We start from the raw sequence: 17,551 nt of genomic DNA on the forward strand, positions 1-17,551 counted from the left end.
GCGAAATATTAAGAAAAACCTTTAGCAGTTTCCGTAGTTCGGGAATGCCCGAGTTTTTAATCTCTTCTCAGAGGACATGCAGGGGAATGGATCATACTTTGGATTCAGCATACCCATGGCAGCCTCCCCAGACATGCCCCAAAGCACCCCGACAACAAAGCCTCTTACCTCTGCAGGGAGCGGGCCTCCAACCATGGAGCTCTTTCCCGGCCAGCCGGCCTCCTTCCTGGTCTGCCAAATCCAACAGCCCCTCAGCCTCCTCTAGAGGAGTTCAGGGTTTCTTCCCTCAACATTTGCTTGTGGCAACAGCAGAACCTTTGCATGCAGTACTAATCTAGTAGGTGTCAAAGGAATAATTAAGGAAGCATTTATGCAAGGGTACCAGTAGATTTTAACGTGATAGCTTTGAAATCACTAAGCTAAATCTGGAGAAGCTGGGTGTGTACCCTATTATTTTCATCTGAGCTCCTGGAAGGAAAGGTGGAATACAAATTTAATCAGTGACAACATACAAATAAATCAGCAGGGCAGCTGTTATGGGAACTGGAGTACTTTGTATGCAGGCAAGGCATATGAGTTGGTAAAATAAGTTGTTATTCATGCTTTAACATATGATAAACATAAAGTACTGCTCAAAGTAGAGGAAATATACATGCTGATGTTTCTTAAGAAGTTTTTCTATTTTATTAAGGCTCCTTATTTTCTGTGGTTGGATCTGAAAATAAGTAATCTGAGGAAACAAAACTTTCCTACCTTTTTTTTCTTTTTTCTTTTTGCAGTTACCTGTATTTTCCCAAAAGCAAAAGGGATTTGGTATAGGCACTGTTGGGGGATGGGAAAAGTACTTCGAATTGGGTGGAGATGCAGGCAGTACAACTGGCTGTAGAAATACAAAGTGAATGAAAAATCTTCTGTCCATGAACTCCCTAAACCCTATCCATCTTAGAATCCAATCCATTATTATTAGAACCCAGAAAATATTGCTTTAAACTTGCCCCACAAGCGCTTTGAAAATCTTCAAAATAGGAATGCAAAAATCACATGCAATATGGCAAGCCCCCAACACCAGGTGCCTGTAGGGACTGCATGGGTAAGGTGCAATGATAGGTATTCCCTACCCCATTAAAAATATATTACTTTAAGAAATGGAAACCTTACCATGCCATGTCCCCCTCCTATTCCTACTCCTACAGTGATTACCTTTTCAGCAGGCAAGAAGAGAAGAAAAAAGTTGCTCCATGGCCGCCTCTGGGGGTCTTGTGTTGACATAGATCATTCTTTTTTGGTGGCTTGCTCTCCACTCCCAGCCTTGCTAATTTCCTCCACTCAACTTGTTTTCCCCTTGCCATTTCTCTCCTTTCCCACCCCAGCCTTATTTTTCTCCCTTCCTAGTTCCAAGCTGTTTCTCTCTCCTTTATCTGATTGGCTTCCTATTTCTGACTACCTCCCATGTAGCCTCTATCCTTGCTATTTCTCCCAGTACTGCCCTCTTTGACCAGCAAGTCCCCAAGGCAGCCTTTAATTGACCAGCCAGATTCTTCATGTGATCCAGTTTTGTGGTGCTGACTGCAGCAGAATCTCAAACCCTACATGTGCCCATGGGTCCAAAAAGGATGGCAACCCCTGCAAATGTGGTCATTAAATATTTGAACATGTTTAAGAAGACTCCCAATGCTATTTCCCTTATCCATTTGATTGAAGGTGGAATACTAAACTTAACACAACTATCAAATACAGATAAGGCAATCTGAGACTTATTACCTACAGACCTCAACTGATTTTCGTTTATATCTCAATATGACTAGCAGAGAAGAAATTGATGGGAAAAATGTATGGAGTAACTACTTTACTGAAATTGCTTATTCTAGTAGGAATCATTTTTAAAAAATAGAGTTGGGGAATGATTGTGGGGTACAAAACTACTTTTTAAGGGATACTTTAAGGGTTGGTGAATACCTTGATAAAAACATCAATTTCTTGAACAGTGTCTATGTGGGGGTGGGGGAGCTCAACTCCATGTTAGGGATTGTTTGGAGAAGGAACAAAAATGAAACTGTGGTGATGAATCTGGTACAGTTGTTAGAGGGGGGCTCAGGAGGCAAAGGTTCTATTCCCCACCTGGCCATGAACCTCACTTGATGATGTTGCCTCACCCACTTGGAGCCTAACTTACATCACAGAGTGGTTGAGAGGATAAAATGGTAGTGGCAGGGCAAGAAACCTATACTATGGTCCTCCAAAGAGTGGAGCTATGGCCCTGGATCTCCCTGTTCCCTGTCTAATACTCTTAACCATTTCACCACACTGACTATTGATTGCATGGAGTCTGACCTTATCAGTGGCCATTAGGACAGCTATAAACAACCTAAGTTTTGAGTGCTAGTACTTCTCCTTCTCTTGCTATTGTGCTCAGCATGGAGGGCTCTGGTACTCATGGAGGCTCTTCATGTGATTTAGAAGCCTAAATATGCAGACCTCTGAATCTCACAATAGCTTACATGAGCCCAGAGATTACTTTTACCTTATCCGCCTCCTCTCCCTTTTACCTGTGCAACAACCGTAACAGGTACATTAGGCTGAATATCACTACTCCAATATCACCCAGTAAGCTTCACATCCAAGTGGGGACCTGAATCCTAACTCTAACCACTGTACCACATAACCTCAAGTCATGAAGGACGTTATAGTGGCAGGCATCAGAGATGTGACTCGGGATGGAGCTAACCCTGTCAGCATAGGTGGCATGTTAGTGCTGATATCACTATCTTGCGCAGTAGCATCTTAGAAGGCCTCCTTTGGGATCAAGGCAACAGAAAACTCTTTGGGTTTAGTTGTAGCACCTCAGGAAAAAGCCCTCTCAAAACTATGGCTTGCTTCAATTCCTTGCTTATTGTGCAGGAGAAAAACAATACAGTTTAAGGTAGCTATGAGAGGTTTCAGAGATGCTTGTGTGCGTTTTCCCAAAATTTGCCGAGCATCTTCTCCCTACCATTGTGAAATTCAAAACAAAATCCAAAAGGACCAGGTTATGTTCTTCTAGGATTTTTTTCTATTTTGGAGACTGAAGACTCCTAATAAGAGTGTTGAAAGTGGTTGAAAGCATGTGCCAAATTTATTTGCTTCTGCACAATTTTGGAAAGCATTCCAGGCGTCTCCAACTCTCCATCAGTCTCCAGCATTACTTGAACTCAATTCTGAGAGAGCATATGAATGAACTGGGCTGGATCCAAAATTAGTCATATATAGAGTAGACCCACTGGGACTTAAACTAGGTATAACTAAAGCCCCATGGACTGGGGAAATTCATGGGGCTTTAGCCCCACCGGACATCAGGAAAATCTTCCTCACTGTCAGAGCAATACAACAGTGGAACCAACTGCCTAGAGAGGTGGTGGGCAATACCACACTAGAGCCATTCAAAAAGAAACTGGACAGTCATCTGAGTGGGATGGTGTAACTTGGTGTCCTGCAACAGCAGGGGGGTTGGACTCAATGGCCTTCATGGCCCCTTCCAACTCTACTGTTCTATGATGCTATGATTGCAGTGGGTCTACTCTAGGTATGAATAAATTTAGACCCAATTCATGGCTTAGTTCTGTTGACACCTCCTCCCACACAATGCACTTCCTGAGTCTTGCAGCTAATGATGGAAATGGACCTCACCTGCAACCTTTTGCTTGCCCATTCTTGCCTTCCTTTTCTCTCTTGCCACTTTAATTTTCAAAAAGCTTCAGCTGCTGTTTCTCTCCTAGAGTATCTTTCTCTCTTAAGAAGCTGTTTCCTGGCTGTTCAGAGCCTTTTCTTCCTCACTTCATTCTTTGTCTTTGCTTCTTTCCCCTTCCTTCCAAACTGAGTTTGGCTTGCTGCTAGAAACTTTCCCCCCCTAAGTAAATCTTCAAAAGTGACTCGCTATTGGGAATTTTTTCAAGCCTAGGTAAGGTGGTAGAAGCTATTCCAAATTAGTAGAGCAGCAAAGGTGGAGATAGGATGTAGTGGGGATAGTGTTAGAATGTATTTTAGAAGGTTTGTCAATGTCACAAGTTTATTCTCGGAGTACTTGGCTGTTTCTCTTTTTTTGATGTCATTTGAGAGCAAAACAAAAAGCTTCTATCCTCCCCTCTCCTATTTGCAGTGTCTGCACAGGGAGGGAGGAAAAGCAAGAGACCTGCTTGGTATGGGGAAGGCTCCAGGCTCTGAAACAGACATCTCCAGGAGGGCTGGAATGGCTTCTGCCTGAACTCAGGAGAGCCACTGCCAGTCAATACAGAGAGGCTGGACAAGGTGGACCAAGGTCTTACTCTGGATAAGGCAGCTTCCAAGAAAATGAATTCTTGTGTTGCTACTTTGAGTAGTTGGAAAGGGGAATCAGGTAGAGGTGTACAGTATTAACATAATGGCCTTTAGGCATGTGCAAAGTACCTTTTACTAGTAACTAGCAACCAGCTCTCACATATCTGAGAGTGGGAAAAGAGCTTTGGTATCACTGTGGTATAAATTCCAGGCGGCCTCAGAACCCTGATTTTGGAAACACACTGAATTGTAAGAGACCTAAAGGCAAAGGAGCTTGTGAATACTAGGAAAAAAGATAATAAAGGGGATTGAAGAAGTACAGTGGAGGAGCCTTGATTATTGTCTCTGAGCCTGAAATGGATACAAAGAGAGATGGTATAGAGATTAACATAACTTCTAAGGCATGTTTATACTTCAAGAGTTAATTGGATTGATTGTTCAGCTTCATGCCTCCTTCCCCACAATACATACAACTGTAGTGCTGTGCGGATGCCAAGAATAGCTGCTTGCTACTGCTATCACAGTGCCTCTATTGGGAGCTATGATAGTTGACTTGGCTTGAAATTGGTTCAGTTCCTGGTCTACAAATGGTCCATGGAGGAGCCATTGATCGCCTTAAGCTGTTTTTCCAAAAACTCCTGCAAACTTCCTGGCTTGCGTTTTGGGAACTTGTCCTCATGTGTCAATTGCTGAAGTGCCTGTCTCTTCTATTTCCCTTCGCCACAGATGAAGCACCTTGAGGTGCAATGGCCTTAAGGTTTGACTCCCAGATGAAATGTAGTACTCCAGTTCCAGTCCAAGGGGGGCCATTCTCTGCTCTCCATTTCTTTCCTCGCTCAAGCAGATCTTTCCCTTTGCTGAGCCAAGAGGAGCTTGTGGAGTCCTTGAATGGGTAAGCAGTCTCTCTTGTAGAGTACACTGTTCTCTGCTGTATGGAAATGTTAGCCAAGTTTCTACAGACCTCTTTGTAAAAAGAGAGCTGCTGGTGTTATCTGATATGTGAGCAGACCTTATTCAAATCTAACTCCCCCCTTTTAATGATGCATATTATTATTTTTCTTTTTTAAATTGTGTAAAGTGGGTAGCCTATCATATGTACGCTACAAACTGAGAAAACAGGTGCCTTATTCAAGGGTTGCAAGGATATGCAATTACTCAAACTTACATTGTTACCAATGAAGAAAAGTGTGATCTCAAAATCATGATGGCTCAAATTCCTCTTGGAGCAGGCTCTTGACTAAAATCATTTCAGTATCTTGCCTTGCTCATTGCCAGATCCTGCTGCTCTGAGACTTCAGACAGAAGTAGGTTTACTCTGAAGTGGTTATTTTCATTTTGTGATGTTGGAGTCATCAAAATGTTGGTTGTTGTGCAAATAATGCCCAGTAATTGGGTGGATGATCAGGCTCACTGTGGGTTGTTCAGCCCCTCCAGTCCACCCATGCACATCCAGGAGACTCCATGGCAGGAGTCACAGCAAAAGCTTTGTCACCCATGGTAGGCTATGTTGTGTGAACTGGCTATTTTAAGTGGTGAAGTCAGAAAGCCTGTGCATGGAGTGAAGTGGAAGAAACCATCTCACTTTTACAGCAGATGCTTGTGGCAAAACAAAGATCTGCATCATGTCCAAAACAATTGGCTCTTGGACTTAGTCAAGGGCCTAGTTCACAGTAGCATAGTGGTATATTTTGATGTGCAAGAGCTTATTGTGTGTGTGTGTGTGTGTGTGTGTGTGTGTGAGAGAGAGAGAGAGAGAGAGAGAGAGAGAGAGATCGCAAGTGTGAGCACTCTTCACTCCACCCATGCCACAGTACTGACCTTAATATCTAATTTAAGATCAGCAATCCCCCACCTGCCCCCACACAGCCCAATCGAGGCTGAGCGTGTTCAGTGGCCACAGAATGTTGAGTTTCTGGGAGTGATTCCAGACAAGGCTTTTACTAAGCAATTGCACTGCTTCATCCATGGAATTTTACAGGAAGTCCAGATAATCTTGACTCTCACTGCTGGCCCACCCATGTTTTCCTGCTGCTGCTTCCACTTTTTTTCCCATAAGGAAAAAAAAAAAAAAAAGCTTAAGTGCAAGGATGGAATAGCTGCACAATCCCTCTTGAGTGCTGGTGTGAGGAGCTCTCAATGTAGAAATATCCATTCTGGGAAGGAAAAAGAACAGAATGGAGTATCCTGAGAGAGAGATGAACCCTGAACATGAGTGCTATACATTACAGCCCTCTTTTGCAGGTCCCACCTGCTTTATACAGATGCTCAAACTAACCCTGTTCCTCCCTTCCATTGTTTGGGATTGGGTGGGTTGATGGACATTACAAGCTTAATTTTTTAAATTAACTTACGGCAATGGGAGAGTGTTGACATACTCTGTTCTCTTTTGTAAAAACAATTCACAGTGTCTATAGTCACTTATATTGCATCTGGTGTATATGGGGAAAACCACAGCTGAACTGATTCAGTTGACTGGATTCACAGAACATGCACTATCATTGAAACATGGGTTGTTGGAACCCAGCTACAGTAAGCTGTAGTTTATTAACTATGAACAACACAAGAAAAGAATCTATGCATTTTTGTTGGGTTGAGAACTGTTAGTTCCTTGTTAACAAACCATGGGTTATGACAGATGGGTTCAGACAACAGGACAACCCACTTTTCAACAAGTCATGGTTCAGAGACAAGCTACACTCAACGAATACTTAAGTGTGGGCTTTTGTGTTCTTCAGTTCAAGCCTCACTAGCATTGAGGTACACCTAGCGGACGTCATCCAGATTTAGGCATGTACAACTAAGGAGGTGGAAGTAAATTTCCTCAGCCCATTCTCCCCGGAAACTCATCCAGTACTGCAAAGCATTACACAGAGATTCAGTGCTCCTGTTGGATAGGGTAGGCTATGGTATGGATTATGGATGACAGCAAGATTCCCCCAAATAAGGGTGCCTTTAGGAAAAATATCCCTTTTGGGGTTCCCCCATTTCCTCTGTACCACAGCCTACTCTTTCCAAGGCCATTTGTGTAACGTTTTGAAGTGGGCTGTAAAGGAGCAGCCATGAGAGGCACAAATAGGGAAGGTCTGCTTTATTTATTTATGTGGATTTTTTTTTTTTAACCTCATCCAATACCCAGTGGGTCTCTGGACAGCTTATAATTGCTTCCATCAGGCCAGTTGCAGAAGTCTGAATCTGGATTCAGTCTGATATATGGGACTTGTAAGGAAAGGGAATAATTGACTCATTGTTCCCCACTCCACATAAACTAACTACTGGAGAGAAGAGAGACAAACTGGTTTCATAGAAACTTTCCTTTGAGTCTTGCATCTCTTTAGCCATGGAGGAAGCTACCTCTGTTTCAAAACCAGTCTCATACGGCTTGAGAGTCCAAGCCTGCACTCCTGAGCATCCATTTTTAAGTTGAAAGTGGCTGAGCATGCCCAGCCAGCCTACATCCTTGAACTGCTCACAGGAGGGATTCTGCAGCGCCAAAGGGAAGCCAGTGCCAGGCAATGAAATTCCCTGCACTGCATGCTGAGGGCTTGTGTCTACATGGAACCATAACAAGCAATTCCAGCAGGAGAACCTGCGCATGCTTTTGACTGTTAGCTGTACTAGGAAGTGTGAATGGTCTTTTGTTATCCTCCTGACAGGAGTCCCTATGACATGAATGACTTCAGCCCTGGCCTGTTTGAGAGCAGTGACTGCTCCTTGCCTGATTCACAGCTGGTCAGAAGGATTGTGTCGCAAGTGGAGTTCTACCTTTCTGATGAGAACTTGTCCAAAGATGCCTTCCTCCTGAAGCATGTCCAGAAGAACAAGATGGGCTTTGTCAGCATTAAACTCCTGACATCTTTTAAAAAGGTGGCAAATCTGTTCCTCCTCCTCCTCCTCTTAGTGGTACCTCTCTCTTCCTCTGAAGAAAGCAGGGTGGCCTACATAAAACAGATTCCAGGTTCTGAACTGTAACTTCTGGCCTCTTTCAGCCTCTTGTAACATAATTATGTGTCACTTTCAGGGACACATAATTATGTTACAAGCCAACATTACATCTGTAACCCAGAGGAGGTTTTTTTTTTAAAGACTAACAGTTAGCATTTTCATTTTTGCTGTATTCCGCACAATTATAGTACCACTTTGAGATACAGTATTAAATTTCCAGTGTTGAGCTAATACAATTTTTGCCACTGCAGATAAATGTGTAAGGAGTTCCTGATCCAGTTAGGGGCCACATCCCACTGTCATGATGGCCTGTCTTAACTTTGCACAGCTTAATCTAAGCCTGGGCTCAGTTCTATGTAGCAAAATTGATAGTTTCTCGAGTGTTTGCAGAATGCCGCTTTTTTACTACAGGCATTGACAACTTATCTTCATACGTAATATAAGGGTTGCCCTCCCTTTTCCATGTGTGGATAACCCAAGGACACACAAGGTTCCCCCCACTGAAAGATCCACAGATCACATGGAAAAGAATTTTAGGGGGTACACCCCTTAATTCCCCCCTCCAACAGGTATCCTATTAGTTTTTTGAGGTGATCACATATCCCGAGGGTCACTTTGCTTTTTAAGTGTCTTTGGGATGATAGCACCTCAAAGATGCAAGGTTTGGGGGATTTCCATTGAGTGTGAAAACTCTGGGATGGAGAAAGGGAGGTGGTGAGGAAGCAGAACAAAATGAAGTGTCCTGGGAAAGAGCGCCCTAAGCAGGAGCTCTCCACACTGCAAGCTGCTTCTTCTGTGGGTCTCACTTGTTTCAGAACCAAGGGGTCAGTTGACGGAGCTGGTCTCCCCCAGAGAAATCACAGAATCAAAATAGAGTTGGAAGGGACCCAGAAGGCCATTGGGTTCAGCCCCCTGCTACTGAAGGTCTGCTGCACATACTGTGGTCCAAAGCAGTTTTTTTTAAATGAGGGAGGGTAACCACAGGGGCTGTCACAATGAGTCATTGCATTGTGAAAATCAGTCACTGTGAGCATTGCCAGATCAGACTCATTGTGGGTTGGTGGCCACCTCATGCCTTGGTCCTCCTGCAAGTATCCCAGGGACAAATCAGGAAGAGCAAGTATTCTCCTTACTCCCTGCAGCTGCCATGAGGCTTTTGGGCCCACTGAGAAACTTTCTCCCTTTTAATTTTTTGTGGGGAGAGATTACAAAAGCCAGTCCAGCTGGGGCTTTTTAGCCTTATGCAGGCAGCTGTGAGCAACTGCCTCAAATGGCCTCATGGATGCTGTGGAAGGTATTTCTGGCTGCCCACCATTTCAAAATAAATTGTACACAAAATTTTGCACAAAAACATAAGCACCAAATGGTTCAATGATCACTAGAAATATTGCAGAGCAAGCTGTGGTGGTATCTCTTGGATTGTGTTGCCAGGAGGCATGAAATGATCAGTGTCTACCCTGTTTTTTCATTTCTTAGGGGAAATGTAACCACGAAAGCCATTTTCATCACAAAGTGAGAAACTGTCTCTTTAAAATAATGATCAAGTTAAAACATTTATTTTCCCTAACCACTTTTTCTTTCTTTATTCAGGTGAAGTACTTAACCCGAGATTGGCGAGTGACACTCTATGCTCTGCAGTTCTCTGACCTGCTAGAAGTAAATGAAGAAGGAACAAAGGTGAGGAGGAAGAACCCCATTCCAGGGTATCTGGTGAACATCCCTCCAAGTAAAATGCTACTGGCCTGGAATGTCCTTCCCTATGAGCAAACCATTTCTGCCTCAGTTGTGTTCCAGACTACCTTTCTTGATAAGATCACCAAGCTGTTTGGGCCATTTGGTGACATCAGCGCTATACGCATTATCCGCCCCGGCAAGAAGCTCCCTTCAGATGTGAAGAAATATTCCTCGCGGTACCCTGAACTCTTGACCAAGTGTTGCGCTTTGGTGGAGTATGAGAGTTTGGAGAGTGCTCGGAAGGCTTTTGAGGAGCTTGGCCACAACCAAGTCTCATGCTCTGGGGAAGCCATTAAAGTAGCCAGCCTCTCTGGAAGGGGTTCCAAAAAGAAGAGTTTTGCCAATCAGGAAGATGGTGAAGAGACTGAAGAGATGGAGAAGGCATCTAGAAAGTGGACCACCATGTTGCCAGAAGGCCTCAGACATGCTCTTGAAGACTCTTCCTTGTACAGCTCATCTACCGAGTCAGATAGTACCCCGGTTTCTACTCCTATCCTACCTCGGAATTTCCTTTCTGCTCCAGTATGGCCAACCACCAGCTTCTGCAACTCTGCTAGGCAGGCATTCAAACCAAATTTCTTCAGCATCCCATATGCAGGCCCTTTTCCGCTACACAAGTCACTGGCTTGGCCATTTTGCCCTTCCCCCCTCTCTGTACCCAAGCTGGGCAATGTTACTTCTGAATTACAAAAGTCATCTGACTCCTGCTGGGACAGTAGGGTAGGCACTGGGAACTTGTGGATGCCAAAAAGGCGTGGAGCAGTCTGCAGTCAGCTCCTCCCACTGAAACCAGAGCCCTTGAGCACAGTGGCTGATTCCAGAAGGATGTCTGAATCACTTGGTGTTCAGACGGGAGTGATCCGCCTTCCTCAAGGACCAGATGGTACCAGAGGTTTCTACAATACCATTGGGAGGGGGAAATTTGTGTTGCGACATTAAGCTTTATGGCAAATTTATATAAAGTAAATGCACTATTTCTGCAGTGGCTTCAAATCCAATGGATTCTGGATTCTGATCTGTCAGAGCTCTAGGGCTATAGAGACTGCTGGCTTACACAGTGGGAGGATGCTTGAGTGCTGCTAGTCTCTTTGGCCCCCTCTTTTTCTTTTTTCTTTTTCTTTTTCTTTTTCTTGGAATTTGACCTTTTGCATTGATGATAGGCTACTGAATATGAAGTCTGAATTATTACAATACAGAATACTAAGGCAGAGTTATGGGTAAGATTAAATTTGGAATGCTTGACTTCTATTGCTGCTAGAAATAGATCATAAATCTGCTGTCTAAAAACAGTCAATAAAGAACATGGAGACATTCCAAACCTTTGTGGATCCTGCCTCTTTGCTTTCTTTGTCTTGTTGATGAGCACAAAGTAGCAGACCATCATGATGATTCAAGATGCAGCTGAGGAGTTGCAAGTTCTCTTTCCCTATGGCAGGCCTGCATAATTTGTGGGTCTTCAGAGCAGATCCAGCAAGGACAGTCAACAGTGATGATGGGAGTTGTAGTCCAAAAATATCCAGAGAGCTAGGTTACCCTCCTCACTGATCAATGAAAGCAAAGTGAAGAGAGCCAAGTAGATGGTTTAAACACTTGTGTCAAAGCAACATGTGCAGGACTCTATCCCTTTGGCAGTATTCCAGCCTGTCACTCAACTTCTAACTTGCATCTTAAAATTTGTCTGTCCCTTTGACATAAAAAAAAGCCTCCAGGTGTTGACTTAAATTTATTCTTAAACTTGCACCTGCAAGTCACCCAGTGTTCATGCTGACTCCACCCCACCAGCATGCTGGCTCTCCTGCCCTATGCGCCTGCCGATGTCAGTGGAGTAGGATGGCTCATGAACAATCCAGCTTTCCTGACAGCAGGACAACAGGGTAGGGAAAGGAGTGACAGCTGCACAAATTCCTGGCAGCTGTTACCTCCTCTCCCCACAGTGTTCCCATGGTGTCCTCTGGGACACTGGTGGGAAGACCCTAGGGGAAAGAGGAGGAGGTGCTGTCTAAGATGACCCCACCCCCCCATGTTCAGTTTTCAGGTGGGCACAGCTGGGGCTCCCAGCCAGCTTTAGGCACAGGGTAGCTCTACAATATCCGAATCTGCCTGACAAATTGGGCAACATTGTTTGTCTTCATTTCCCCATGTACAGAAGAAAGTGGAAGTGCTGCAGTTGTCTCCCCAGAGTGGTAGTTTCTCTCCCCAAACTTGCTTCCATTGATTCCACTCACACCTCACTTGCGCCTTCACCCAAGGGAGTAGTAAAGATGCATTATTTCACCCAACAATATTCCTGAGCACCACTTTACCTTTACCACTGTGTGCCCTACTTTCCGGAGAAGCCCTACTGTTTGTAGATATTCACTGCTTGAAAGACTCTCTGGGCCAAAGATAAGGAACCATAGGAAGATGAGTGAACAGGGGCCTTGACTTTGACTAGCAGCCTAATCAGGTTGACACACAAACTACCAAGATACAGGCCTCATTATTATGGTGACGGGGTTACATTAAATTGCAGCTACAGATTTAGAATTATGCAGAGTTTCTGCAGGTCTTTGTCCTCTTTATGTCCTCCCTTTTTCGTGGGGGAGGAAGTGACTCCCCTACTTGCACCTGACATCAGAGTTTGATGCCAGAATGGGTAACCCACACTCTGGATATGGCCACCCTATGACTCAGCTGGCATTCATATATAGTAGCATGTTTTCTCTGCAGACCATGTCACTTTTAAAACAAAAATCAGTAAGAATGCAATTATATAGTGTTCAATATATAACAGCTGTGTTCTTACAATGCTCCTGCAGCTGAGTTCCTATTTAATATTCTTGTTGTCTTTCTCCACCTGTTGTTGATTTACTCTGAAGCTCCAGTATGCTTAGTAATTTGTGGAGATGGAAACAAAATGGTGTATTGGCATTTTATATCCATGTTTGTGCATGTACCTGGATGTGCCCTGGATTTGATATGCTTTTCATCAATACCCAATCAGAGATTTAAACTTCCAAATAAGTAGCTGGAGACTGTGAAGAGTGATAATATTAGCATTATACTAGCAAAACAGAAAATGAAAGGCGTTCAACATCTGTGGAACAGACAAAATTAGAGATGGGGTGTGTGGGTTTGCACAAGTTGTTAAACTGAGTCAGGTTGCATCCAAACTCCTTCCCCCTAAGTTGCCCCATACTATCCCAGGAGACAATTCAGGACCCCAGGAAGCATAGGATGAGAGGGCAAGGAGGTTGACCCTGAACATAACTGCTTCAGTGTCCACAAGAGGAGGCTGAGTCGACTGTGCCACCCTGGCCCACAGTCTCCCACTCTGAGCCCTTGGTGTTGCGGTGCTCACAGAGGTCTGCCCCACACCATTTCCCAAGTCCTGACTGGTGCAGGGCAGGCACCATGGCTGCCTATCCCATGCATCTTCTTCTTGGAAAGGAAGGCAATGGGCCCACCTCCCATCCTGTTTTCACCTTTGCCCAGTGAAGGGGACTGCAAGTGCTAGGCAGGAAGGTAAACTGCATCTTATTCCTGGTGGGCAGCATCAAGCCCTTTTGCTGCTGGCAAGAAGCCGAAAGGATGCTGCGGGTGCCCAGCTGCTGTGCTTGCCTTTGGGCTCCTTCCCACCCACCACACTGCTGCAGTGGTGGAGGAAGTGGGAGGGATACAGCTGCTTGACCTCACTTCCTCAATTGAGTGGCTGGTGGTTTTGCAAATGGGGCCTGGGGAAGTGGTGCACTGTGAAACCCAATGGCTTCCCCTGGGCTTCTTCAGGAGCAACCCCACACTCCTTCCCACGTCAGCAGGTGCACTGGGGGAAGCTGATGACAGCTGCACTTTGCCAACTGCCATCAGCTGGAGCCCCCTGGCCAAAATGGGAATGCTTCTTTGCTGCTCCAGCCAAGGGACTCGCTGGTTTTCAGCTTGACTGTGGGTTAACATATCACCTGAGTCCGGATGACACATTAACCCACAGGAGGGTTAATTAACCCCTTGAACAGCCACGGGTTTATAAACCACCCCTCCAGAAGGGTGCTGGGTTCAGACAACACAGAGAATTACTGTGATATGTGAACCCAGTCAAGGAGATGCCAAGAGGCAAGACAACAAAGTGACAAAAGAATCTTTCTGGATCACTATGGATGCTGTTGGGTTCAAGGTGAAATACGTAAGTAGGTGGATATCTGTCTTTCACAACTCTCCCTCTCTGTGTCAGAGCCAGATTTAGTTATATTTGGAGGAGATGGAGCCAATGGGACTTAAATCAGTATGATTACCTTAGATCCCACTGAACTCAGTGCTCTAAATACAACTAAATCTGCATCTGATGCATGTGTACACTATATATAGTCATCTCACTGATCTTGGTGGTTTGGGTTGGTTCATCCCCTGCCTGAGGTAAAGACAGAGAAATCTTGTATGTGGGAATGTGGAGACAACTGTTTGAAGATGGCACATTTAAAACAAGCCTTCATATTTTTAGCATGCGGCACACTGAGATGAAATTATAGCAATCAAAACAAAATTTTCCTGTTTCCAGCTAGTAATCAAGCATGAAAGCAGATATGGTATATCCATGAGAGGGCTAAGTGGTCCCCTCAGTGGCAGTGCCTCCCTGAAGGGCAAAGTCTGATTGGGCAGGATCACTGCTATTCGGAATCAGCACACACAATGCTCTTGTTCAAAGGGCATGCTGTGGGGGCAGCCTCCACCAGCTGGGGGGCACAACCGCAGCACAGAGACAAGCGAGCACAAGCAGCAGTGATGGTGAGGACACTGCTCCGGGCCCCCTGGTCCAGCAGGTCCCCTAACGCAAGGCCTGACGGGCCCTAGCTGCACCCCAGATGTGCATCCCAGTTTAACGTTGACTGGTTAACAACACTTCCATGCAGTCTTATTGGTTACAAACTGCACCTCTGACGACCACCAAAGCTTCCCTCCCAAATGCCTGCCAGCTGGTTGGAAGTGAAGAAGGAGCAATATTCCCGGCTTTTTCATCTCATTCCAAGGCAGTTTTTTTTAATCATTTTCCTTACATGGTGACTCAAACTGGAGTACATCCTCACCTCCCCCCATGCCCCAAGCTCTGGCTTCATGTTGCAGATTTGCCTGCAAGATGCTTAGCCTGCAATGTTGCCCACCAGGGGTGCAGAATTCAGCCTCCTTGTGCTTCCAGTGTGTCCCTCCAGAGCTACCCAGATGGTCCTGGTCCCATTTCCCCCATCCCCTGCTTGCTGCAATTTTTTTACCATTTTTCCTCCACTCAAAAAGGTTGAAACACCTCTGAGTTGCAAGCCATTAGTGCTTATATGAAAACATGTTGTTATTTTGACCCTCTCTCTTTTGCTTTTGATCAGCCCCCTTTGCCTTCAAGGCTGTACTCACTCGGGGCATGCCATCCCTGCTCCCAGAGCTTCTTCAAAATGGAACCTGGCCCCCAAGCTGAAAAAGCTCTGTGCCCCTGCTGTACACATTTTGGTAAGATCTGTTTAACTCAGTGAGATGTTGTTCTACATAGGCATATTTAGGATCATGCTGTTAGTAGCAAGTGTTACTGTATGTATGATTTAGATGTATTTTAGTGATACATGGCAAGCCACATTCAAATGTATTTATAAAGAAAAATAGGTTAGGTTAAAAAAATCTATAATAAAGCACTTCGATAACAGCACTATTCCAAGAGTCTTCTCATAAGTAAGTCCAACTGATTTAATACGACTGCTTCCAGGGATGTGTGTGCAGGATTTCAACCAAGATTTTATTTTCTTTAAAAACAAAATCAACAACACTTGAATCTTAACTCCACTGATTAAAGTTCCTGAAACTAATGGGCAATTTTGGTGTGTTTTGGTGTGTTTAAACTAACAGTTGCCGTACCAATACTCCCCCCTGCCCCCCTCCCATTCCTGCTCTTAAAATTGCTCTTTTAATCTTCTTTAAAAGATTTGTCTGTGGTTAACCTTGGCATACTTGGCTGCTTTGTGCTTTGGAGAGTTTGCCAGTAAAAGGAGAGGAAAAATGTGTCTTGTTGTGACTATTGCAGAATTATTATTCTTTTCAGAGTGACAAAGCAGGCTGTCTGATTCCATACAGTACCACCCACTAACTCTTCAAAAGGCAGCATTTGTGGCAGTCTACTTGCATATATTCTGTGAGGATGTGGGAAGGAGGTGTAAGTACAACCCCGCTGTCCAGATGCTCTGTGCTACATAGAAAGGGGGTTATAATTATTTCTAAAATGTGTAAGTTGTTTTTCTCAACCAAAATTGTATTCAAACCATCTTAAAGCCACATGAAAAACCAGGTCTAGAAACTGCTTCAGGGAATTGCAGATATCAAACAACCTGAAGTGCTCAGCGGAAACCAGCAAAAGCCAATTAAAATATTCCAGCTTGTTAGTGGAAGCTAAATAGAGAAGGAACAAGTCTGCTTTTTCAGGAATTAGGTATTCAACTTAGTAGGCACCACCACATGGGAGATCTTGCTCAATATCCTCTCTTACCTACTCACTGTAAACCCCAAACATCATTTCCAATGATAGAGGACCTAGTCCAATAACACTTGTACAGCCACAGTCTCACATCCCCGGCTGTAAATGGTGGGATGCTGGGGAACATGGCTTCTTCCACTGATCACAGCAGGTGGAGCACTTACAAGAGGAGCTCTTCTCCAAGGTACACATGAGCCAGGCCATCTGGGTGTTTTACTGGAAGCAAGCAATTAGCCAGTGCAATTGTGGTAGCACTGTGGTTGTGGCAAACATTGGTCTAGTTTGTCTATTCTAGTCAGCTACTGTGCCTGACAGCAATCTTACAGCCAAAAGACATGAAATGATAATTGTGTAGCATGTAATTGTGTAGTTTCATATATTATTATTTCTATCTCACCCTTTTTTTCTGCAAGGAAACCAAAGGGGCTGCTCCTCTCCTTTTTATCTTCACAATAATCCTACTCTGACATAATTGCATACTGCCAATTATTCCCCCCTTTCCCCTAAAAATCCCCCCCCCCCATGGGTGGGATTAAAAAAGCCTCCATTGACTGCAATATTCCTCCTTATACTGCATCACTTGGCTAAGCCTTCTGAAAGATTTGGCCCAGCTGAGTGCAAATATTGTGGGAGACAGAGACTGAATGTAATGAATGAAAGCAGGCTGGACATCAGCTAGAGAACAGATGGTGTGAGACTTGGAGCAAAGATGACCAGGCATGCTCCAGAGCACAGAATCATGCAGCCATACAGTCCTCGTTTGTTGCCTCCCAGGTGTATTGAGTAGCCTTGCAGCAGACTTCTACAGGTCATCTGGTGGCTTGAACACTTTTCAGTGCATGGAGACTCTTGCCCATCAGGGACCCACTGCATCCTTTTTGCATTGCACTTTGATTAAAGAATCATTTGATGCTGCTGTTATCACAGCTCCAATCACTTACCTAATTTTATGGGATCTATTTCATTTGCTGGAGCCTGATGAGGCTTGCAGTCAAGTGACTTATCCCATGCCAACTCAATCCTTGCTGTTCCTGGCTAATAAAAGCACAGGTGGTATGACCAGCCAGGGCCAGGGAGTGATAAATGTACCCTTTCATGAAGAGG

At 44.5% G+C, this 17,551-nt stretch overlaps 1 protein-coding gene across 1 annotated transcript in view; it reads left to right on the forward strand.

Annotated features, from left to right (window-relative positions):
* LOC123031760 (la-related protein 6-like) overlaps window positions 1-11,218 on the forward strand; it is a 32,792-nt gene extending 21,574 nt beyond the window's left edge. The window contains exons 3-5 of the mRNA XM_044447064.1: window positions 5,017-5,182; window positions 7,944-8,154; window positions 9,823-11,218. Of these exons, the coding sequence (XP_044302999.1) occupies window positions 5,037-5,182; window positions 7,944-8,154; window positions 9,823-10,905 (1,440 nt within the window). The 5' untranslated portion in view covers window positions 5,017-5,036 and the 3' untranslated portion in view covers window positions 10,906-11,218. The remainder of the gene's footprint in view (window positions 1-5,016; window positions 5,183-7,943; window positions 8,155-9,822) is intronic.
* Window positions 11,219-17,551: the final 6,333 nt, after the last annotated feature.

Source organism: Varanus komodoensis, unplaced genomic scaffold (assembly GCF_004798865.1).
Source record: "Varanus komodoensis strain SLA01 unplaced genomic scaffold, ASM479886v1 scaffold50, whole genome shotgun sequence".
NCBI lineage: Eukaryota > Metazoa > Chordata > Lepidosauria > Squamata > Varanidae > Varanus > Varanus komodoensis.